Raw genomic sequence first — 10,000 nt, 5'->3', positions numbered from 1 at the left:
AGGCTTTGTGGTGACCCAGCTGTCTGTCTCTCTGTCCCCCCCCCCCCCCCCCCCCAGGCTTTGTGGTGACCCAGCTGTCTGTTTCTCTGTCCGTCTCCCCCCCAAGGCTTTGTGGTGACCCAGCTGTCTGTTTCTCTGTCCGTCTCCCCCCCAAGGCTTTGTGGTGACCCAGCTGTCTGTCTCTCTGTCCGTCCCCCCCAGGCTTTGTGGTGACCCAGCTGTCTGTCTCTCTGTCCGTCCCCCCCCAGGCTTTGTGGTGACCCAGCTGGTGACGTCGTGTGGCAGCGACGGTCACTCCATGGCGCTGACAGAGAGCGGCGAGGTGTTCAGCTGGGGAGACGGAGACTACGGGAAGCTGGGACACGGGAACAGTGACCGCCAGAGACGACCGCGACAGATCGAAGCCCTGCAGGGAGAGGAGGTGGTGCAGGTACGTGAACCAACAGATCGAAGCCCTGCAGGGAGAGGAGGTGGTGCAGGTACGTGAACCAACAGATCGAAGCCCTGCAGGGAGAGGAGGTGGTGCAGGTACGTGAACCAACAGATCGAAGCCCTGCAGGGAGAGGAGGTGGTGCAGGTACATGAACCAACAGAAGAGCACTGCTGTCATAGACTGTAGTCTACTGTCATGTAGAGGTTCTACAATACAGGTCAGTATCTCTACTGTAATAGACTGTAGTCTACTGTCATGTAGAGGTTCTGCAATACAGGTCAGTATCTCTACTGTAATAGACTGTAGTCTACTGTCATGTAGAGGTTCTGCAATACAGGTCAGTATCTCTACTGTAATAGACTGTAGTCTACTGTCATTTAGAGGTTCTGCAATACAGGTCAGTATCTCTACTGTAATAGACTGTAGTCTACTGTCATGTAGAGGTTCTGCAATACAGGTCAGTATCTCTACTGTAATAGACTGTAGTCTACTGTCATGTAGAGGTTCTACAATACAGGTCAGTATCTCTACTGTAATAGACTGTAGTCTACTGTCATGTAGAGGTTCTACAGGTCAGTATCTCTACTGTAATAGACTGTAGTCTACTGTCATGTAGAGGTTCTGCAATACAGGTCAGTATCTCTACTGTAATAGACTGTAGTCTACTGTCATGTAGAGGTTCTGCAATACAGGTCAGTATCTCTACTGTAATAGACTGTAGTCTACTGTCATGTAGAGGTTCTACAGGTCAGTATCTCTACTGTAATAGACTGTAGTCTACTGTCATGTAGAGGTTCTGCAATACAGGTCAGTATCTCTACTGTAATAGACTGTAGTCTACTGTCATGTAGAGGTTCTACAGGTCAGTATCTCTACTGTAATAGACTGTAGTCTACTGTCATGTAGAGGTTCTACAGGTCAGTATCTCTACTGTAATAGACTGTAGTCTACTGTCATGTAGAGGTTCTACGGGTCAGTATCTCTACTGTAATAGACTGTAGTCTACTGTCATGTAGAGGTTCTACAGGTCAGTATCTCTACTGTCATAGACTGTAGTCTACTGTCATTTAGAGGTTATACAGGTCAGTATCTCTACTGTAATAGACTGTAGTCTACTGTCATGTAGAGGTTCTACAATACAGGTCAGTATCTCTACTGTCATAGACTGTAGTCTACTGTCATGTAGAGGTTCTACAGGTCAGTATCTCTACTGTAATAGACTGTAGTCTACTGTCATTTAGAGGTTATACAGGTCAGTATCTCTACTGTCATAGACTGTAGTCTACTGTCATGTAGAGGTTCTACAGGTCAGTATCTCTACTGTAATAGACTGTAGTCTACTGTCATGTAGAGGTTCTACAGGTCAGTATCTCTACTGTCATAGACTGTAGTCTACTGTCATTTAGAGGTTATACAGGTCAGTATCTCTACTGTCATAGACTGTAGTCTACTGTCATGTAGAGGTTATACAGGTCAGTATCTCTACTGTAATAGACTGTAGTCTACTGTCATGTAGAGGTTCTACAGGTCAGTATCTCTACTGTCATAGACTGTAGTCTACTGTCATTTAGAGGTTCTACAGGTCAGTATCTCTACTGTAATAGACTGTAGTCTACTGTCATGTAGAGGTTCTACAGGTCAGTATCTCTACTGTAATAGACTGTAGTCTACTGTCATGTAGAGGTTCTACAGGTCAGTATCTCTACTGTCATAGACTGTAGTCTACTGTCATGTAGAGGTTATACAGGTCAGTATCTCTACTGTAATAGACTGTAGTCTACTGTCATGTAGAGGTTCTGCAATACAGGTCAGTATCTCTACTGTCATAGACTGTAGTCTACTGTCATGTAGAGGTTCTGCAATACAGGTCAGTATCTCTACTGTCATAGACTGTAGTCTACTGTCATTTAGAGGTTATACAGGTCAGTATCTCTACTGTCATAGACTGTAGTCTACTGTCATGTAGAGGTTATACAGGTCAGTATCTCTACTGTAATAGACTGTAGTCTACTGTCATGTAGAGGTTCTACAGGTCAGTATCTCTACTGTCATAGACTGTAGTCTACTGTCATTTAGAGGTTCTACAGGTCAGTATCTCTACTGTAATAGACTGTAGTCTACTGTCATGTAGAGGTTCTACAGGTCAGTATCTCTACTGTAATAGACTGTAGTCTACTGTCATGTAGAGGTTCTACAGGTCAGTATCTCTACTGTCATAGACTGTAGTCTACTGTCATGTAGAGGTTATACAGGTCAGTATCTCTACTGTAATAGACTGTAGTCTACTGTCATGTAGAGGTTATACAGGTCAGTATCTCTACTGTAATAGACTGTAGTCTACTGTCATGTAGAGGTTATACAGGTCAGTATCTCTACTGTAATAGACTGTAGTCTACTGTCATTTAGATGTAAAGTATACCACTATTCATTTGGAAAAGAGGAATGGGTTGGTCCAATACATTTCCCATCTATCTGCAAAGTCACGCCTCCTTTACAAAAAAGGCCTCTTGTTCTGATTGGCTGTTGTTCCCATGTTCATCAATGTTTCCCTCTGTGGTCAGATGTCCTGCGGGTTCAAGCACTCTGCGGTGGTGACCGCTGATGGGAGGCTGTTCTCCTTTGGGAACGGGGACTATGGCAGGCTTGGGCTGGGAAACACCTCTAACAAGAAGCTCCCTGAGAAGGTCACTGCGTTGGAGGGGTACCAGGTCGGACAGGTGAGATGCACTAACAGGTACCAGGTCGGACAGGTGAGATACACTAATAGGTACCAGGTCGGACAGGTGAGATACACTAATAGGTACCAGGTCGGACAGGTGAGATGCACTAACAGGTACCAGGGAATATACACTAACAGGTACCAGGTCGGACAGGTGAGATGCACTAACAGGTACCAGGGAATATACACTAACAGGTACCAGGTCGGACAGGTGAGATACACTAACAGGTACCAGGTCGGACAGGTGAGATACACTAACAGGTACCAGGTCGGACAGGTGAGATGCACTAACAGGTACCAGGTGAGATACACTAACAGGTACCAGGTCGGACAGGTGAGATACACTAACAGGTACCAGGTCGGACAGGTGAGATACACTAACAGGTACCAGGTCGGACAGGTGAGATGCACTAACAGGTACCAGGTCGGACAGGTGAGATGCACTAACAGGTACCAGGTAATATACACTAACAGATACCAGGTAGGACAGGTGAGATACACTAACAGATTACCAGGTCGGACAGGTGAGATGCACTAACAGGTACCAGGTTGGACAGGGTGAGATGCACTAACAGGTACCAGGTTGGACAGGTGAGATGCACTAAACAGGTACCAGGTTGGACAGGTGAGATGTACTAACAGGTACCAGGTCAGACAGGTGAGATGCACTAACAGGTACCAGGTCGGACAGGTGAGATGCACTAACAGGTACCAGGTAATATACACTAACAGGTACCAGGTAATATACACTAACAGATACCAGGTCGGACAGGTGAGATGCACTAACAGGTACCAGGTAATATACACTAACAGGTACCAGGTAATATACACTAACAGATACCAGGTTGGACAGGTGAGATGCACTAACAGGTACCAGGTCGGACAGGTGAGATACACTAACAGGTACCAGGTAGGACAGGTGAGATACACTAACAGGTACCAGGTAGGACAGGTGAGATACACTAACAGATACCAGGTAGGACAGGTGAGATACACTAACAGGTACCAGGTCGGACAGGTGAGATACACTAACAGGTACCAGGTCGGACAGGTGAGATACACTAACAGGTACCAGGTCGGACAGGTGAGATACACTAACAGATACCAGGTCGGACAGGTGAGATACACTAACAGATACCAGGTAATATACACTAACAGGTACCAGGTCGGACAGGTGAGATACACTAACAGATACCAGGTCGGACAGGTGAGATGCACTAACAGGTACCAGGTGAGATACACTAACAGGTACCAGGTCGGACAGGTGAGATACACTAACAGATACCAGGTCGGACAGGTGAGAGATACACTAACAGATACCAGGTCGGACAGTGTGAGATGCACTAAACAGGTACCAGATCGGACAGGTGAGATACACTAACAGGTACCAGGTTGGACAGGTGAGATACACTAACAGGTACCAGGTTGGACAGGTGAGATACACTAACAGGTACCAGGTTGGACAGTTGAGATACACTAACAGGTACCAGGTTGGACAGGTGAGATACACTAACAGGTACCCAGGTTGGACAGGTGAGATACACTAACAGGTACCAGGTTGGACAGGTGAGATACACTAACAGGTACCAGGTTGGACAGGTGAGATACACTAACAGGTACCAGGTTGGACAGGTGAGATACACTAACAGGTACCAGGTTGGACAGGTGAGATACACTAACAGGTACCAGGTTGGACAGGTGAGATACACTAACAGGTACCAGGTCGGACAGGTGAGATGCACTAACAGGTACCAGGTTGGACAGGTGAGATACACTAACAGGTACCAGGTCGGACAGGTGAGATGCACTAACAGATACCAGGGAATATACACTAACAGATACCAGGTAGGACAGGTGAGATGCACTAACAGGTACCAGGTCGGACAGGTGAGATACACTAACAGGTACCCAGGTCGGACAGGTGAGATACACTACAGGTACCAGGGATATACACTAACAGGTACCAGGTCGGACAGGTGAGATGCACTAACAGATACCAGGTTGGACAGGTGAGATACACTAACAGATACCAGGTCGGACAGGTGAGATACACTAACAGGTACCAGGTTGGACAGGTAATATACACTAACAGGTACCAGGTCGGACAGGTAATATACACTAACAGATACCAGGTCGGACAGGTGAGATACACTAACAGATACCAGGTCGGACAGGTAATATACACTAACAGATACCAGGTCGGACAGGGTGAGATGCACTAACAGGTACCAGGTCGGACAGGGTGAGATACACGAACAGGTACCAGGTAATATACACTAACAGATACCAGGTAATATACACTAACAGATACCAGGTAATATACACTAACAGATACCAGGTCAGACAGGTGAGATACACTAACAGGTACCAGGTTGGACAGGTGAGATACACTAACAGATACCAGGTCGGACAGGTGAGATACACTAACAGATACCAGGTCGGACAGGTGAGATGCACTAACAGGTACCACGTGAGATACACTAACAGGTACCAGGTCGGACAGGTGAGATACACTAACAGATACCAGGTCGGACAGGTGAGAGATACACTAACAGATACCAGGTCGGACAGGTGAGATGCACTAACAGGTACCAGGTCGGACAGGTGAGATACACTAACAGGTACCAGGTTGGACAGGTGAGATACACTAACAGGTACCAGGTTGGACAGGTGAGATACACTAACAGGTACCAGGTTGGACAGGTGAGATACACTAACAGGTACCAGGTTGGACAGGTGAGATACACTAACAGGTACCAGGTTGGACAGGTGAGATACACTACAAGGTACCAGGTTGGACAGGTGAGATACACTAACAGGTACCAGGTTGGACAGGTGAGATACACTAACAGGTACCAGGTTGGACAGGTGAGATACACTAACAGGTACCAGGTTGGACAGGTGAGATACACTAACAGGTACCAGGTTGGACAGGTGAGATACACTAACAGGTACCAGGTCAGACAGGTGAGATGCACTAACAGGTACCAGGTTGGACAGGTGAGATACACTAACAGGTACCAGGTCGGACAGGTGAGATGCACTAACAGATACCAGGGAATATACACTAACAGATACCAGGTAGGACAGGTGAGATGCACTAACAGGTACCAGGTCGGACAGGTGAGATACACTAACAGGTACCAGGTCGGACAGGTGAGATACACTAACAGGTACCAGGGAATATACACTAACAGGTACCAGGTCGGACAGGTGAGATGCACTAACAGATACCAGGTTGGACAGGTGAGATACACTAACAGATACCAGGTCGGACAGGTGAGATACACTAACAGGTACCAGGTTGGACAGGTAATATACACTAACAGGTACCAGGTCGGACAGGTAATATACACTAACAGATACCAGGTCGGACAGGTGAGATACACTAACAGATACCAGGTCGGACAGGTAATATACACTAACAGATACCAGGTCGGACAGGTGAGATGCACTAACAGGTACCAGGTCGGACAGGTGAGATACACTAACAGGTACCAGGTAATATACACTAACAGATACCAGGTAATATACACTAACAGATACCAGGTAATATACACTAACAGATACCAGGTCAGACAGGTGAGATACACTAACAGGTACCAGGTTGGACAGGTGAGATACACTAACAGATACCAGGTCGGACAGGTGAGATACACTAACAGGTACCAGGTCGGACAGGTGAGATGCACTAACAGATACCAGGTAATATACACTAACAGGTACCAGGGAATATACACTAACAGATACCAGGTCAGACAGGTGAGATACACTAACAGGTACCAGGTTGGACAGGTGAGATACACTAACAGATACCAGGTCGGACAGGTGAGATACACTAACAGGTACCAGGTCGGACAGGTGAGATGCACTAACAGATACCAGGTAATATACACTAACAGGTACCAGGGAATATACACTAACAGATACCAGGTCGGACAGGTGAGATACACTAACAGATACCAGGTCGGACAGGTGAGATGCACTAACAGATACCAGGTAATATACACTAACAGGTACCAGGGAATATACACTAACAGATACCAGGTCAGACAGGTGAGATACACTAACAGGTACCAGGTCAGACAGGTGAGATGCACTAACAGGTACCAGGTAATATACACTAACAGATACCAGGTAATATACACTAACAGATACCAGGTCAGACAGGTGAGATACACTAACAGATACCAGGTAATATACACTAACAGGTACCAGGGAATATACACTAACAGGTACCAGGTCAGACAGGTGAGATGCACTAACAGATACCAGGTAATATACACTAACAGATACCAGGTCGGACAGGTGAGATACACTAACAGATACCAGGTAATATACACTAACAGATACCAGGGAATATACACTAACAGGTACCAGGTAATATACACTAACAGATACCAGGGAATATACACTAACAGATACCAGGTCGGACAGGTGAGATACACTAACAGGTACCAGGTCGGACAGGTGAGATGCACTAACAGGTACCAGGTTGGACAGGTGAGATACACTAACAGGTACCAGGTCGGACAGGTGAGATGCACTAACAGGTACCAGGTAATATACACTAACAGGTACCAGGTCGGACAGGTGAGATACACTAACAGGTACCAGGTCAGACAGGTGAGATGCACTAACAGGTACCAGGTTGGACAGGTGAGATGCACTAACAGATACCAGGTAATATACACTAACAGATACCAGGTAATATACACTAACAGATACCAGGTAATATACACTAACAGATACCAGGTCGGACAGGTAATATACACTAACATATACCAGGTCGGACAGGTGAGATACACTAACAGGCACCAGGTCGGACAGGTGAGATACACTAACAGGTACCAGGTCGGACAGGTGAGATACACTAACAGGTACCAGGTCGGACAGGTGAGATACACTAACAGGTACCAGGTCGGACAGGTGAGATACACTAACAGGTACCAGGTCGGACAGGTGAGATACACTAACAGGTACCAGGTCGGACAGGTGAGATACACTAACAGATACCAGGGAATATACACTAACAGATACCAGGTAGGACAGGTAATATACACTAACAGATACCAGGTCGGACAGGTGAGATACACTAACAGATACCAGGTCGGACAGGTGAGATGCACTAACAGGTACCAGGTCAGACAGGTGAGATACACTAACAGATACCAGGTCGGACAGGTGAGATGCACTAACAGGTACCAGGTCAGACAGGTGAGATACACTAACAGATACCAGGTCGGACAGGTGAGATACACTAACAGATACCAGGTCAGACAGGTGAGATACACTAACAGATACCAGGTCGGACAGGTAATATACACTAACAGGTACCAGGTCGGACAGGTGAGATACACTAACAGATACCAGGTCGGACAGGTGAGATACACTAACAGGTACCAGGGCAGACAGGTGAGATGCACTAACAGGTACCAGGTAATATACACTAACAGATACCAGGTAGGACAGGTGAGATACACTAACAGGTACCAGGTCGGACAGGTGAGATACACTAACAGGTACCAGGTCGGACAGGTGAGATGCACTAACAGGTACCAGGTCGGACAGGTGAGATACACTAACAGGTACCAGGTCGGACAGGTGAGATACACTAACAGATACCAGGTCGGACAGGTGAGATGCACTAACAGGTACCAGGTCGGACAGGTGAGATACACTAACAGGTACCAGGTCGGACAGGTGAGATACACTAACAGGTACCAGGTCGGACAGGTGAGATACACTAACAGATACCAGGTCGGACAGGTGAGATGCACTAACAGGTACCAGGTCGGACAGGTGAGATACACTAACAGGTACCAGGTCGGACAGGTGAGATACACTAACAGATACCAGGTCGGACAGGTGAGATACACTAACAGGTACCAGGTCGGACAGGTGAGATACACTAACAGATACCAGGTCGGACAGGTGAGATACACTAACAGATACCAGGTCGGACAGGTGAGATACACTAACAGGTACCAGGTCGGACAGGTGAGATACACTAACAGGTACCAGGTCGGACAGGTGAGATGCACTAACAGGTACCAGGTCGGACAGGTGAGATACACAAACAGGTACCAGGTCGGACAGGTGAGATACACTAACAGATACCAGGTCGGACAGGTGAGATACACTAACAGATACCAGGTCGGACAGGTGAGATACACTAACAGATACCAGGTCGGACAGGTGAGATACACTAACAGGTACCAGGTCGGACAGGTGAGATGCACTAACAGATACCAGGTCGGACAGGTGAGATACACTAACAGGTACCAGGTAGGACAGGTGAGATACACTAACAGGTACCAGGTCGGACAGGTGAGATACACTAACAGATACCAGGTAGGACAGGTGAGATACACTAACAGATACCAGGTCGGACAGGTGAGATACACTAACAGATACCAGGTAGGACAGGTGAGATACACTAACAGATACCAGGTAGGACAGGTGAGATACACTAACAGATACCAGGTAGGACAGGTGAGATACACTAACAGGTACCAGGTCGGACAGGTGAGATACACTAACAGGTACCAGGTCGGACAGGTGAGATGCACTAACAGGTACCAGGTCGGACAGGTGAGATACACTAACAGGTACCAGGTTGGACAGGTGAGATACACTAACAGGTACCAGGTCGGACAGGTGAGATGCACTAACAGGTACCAGGTAATATACACTAACAGGTACCAGGTCGGACAGGTGAGATGCACTAACAGATACCAGGTCGGACAGGTGAGATACACTAACAGATACCAGGTCGGACAGGTGAGATGCACTAACAGGTACCAGGTCGGACAGGTGAGATGCACTAACAGGTACCAGGTCGGACA

The 10,000-nt window shown here is 47.0% G+C and overlaps 1 protein-coding gene across 1 annotated transcript in view; it reads left to right on the top strand.

Annotated features, from left to right (window-relative positions):
• The window catches only part of LOC109885662 (probable E3 ubiquitin-protein ligase HERC1), a 211,746-nt gene that overhangs the window by 173,928 nt on the left and 27,818 nt on the right, over positions 1-10,000 (top strand). Inside the window, 2 exon segments of the mRNA XM_031815997.1 lie at positions 249-430; positions 2,995-3,150. Coding sequence (XP_031671857.1) covers positions 249-430; positions 2,995-3,150 — 338 coding nt within the window.

The sequence above is a fragment of the Oncorhynchus kisutch genome, unplaced genomic scaffold, assembly GCF_002021735.2.
Source record: "Oncorhynchus kisutch isolate 150728-3 unplaced genomic scaffold, Okis_V2 scaffold722, whole genome shotgun sequence".
In the NCBI taxonomy this organism is placed as follows: Eukaryota; Metazoa; Chordata; class Actinopteri; order Salmoniformes; family Salmonidae; genus Oncorhynchus; species Oncorhynchus kisutch.
The sequence above is the reverse complement of the archived record's forward strand: the minus strand, read 5'-3'. Positions and strand labels throughout refer to the sequence as shown.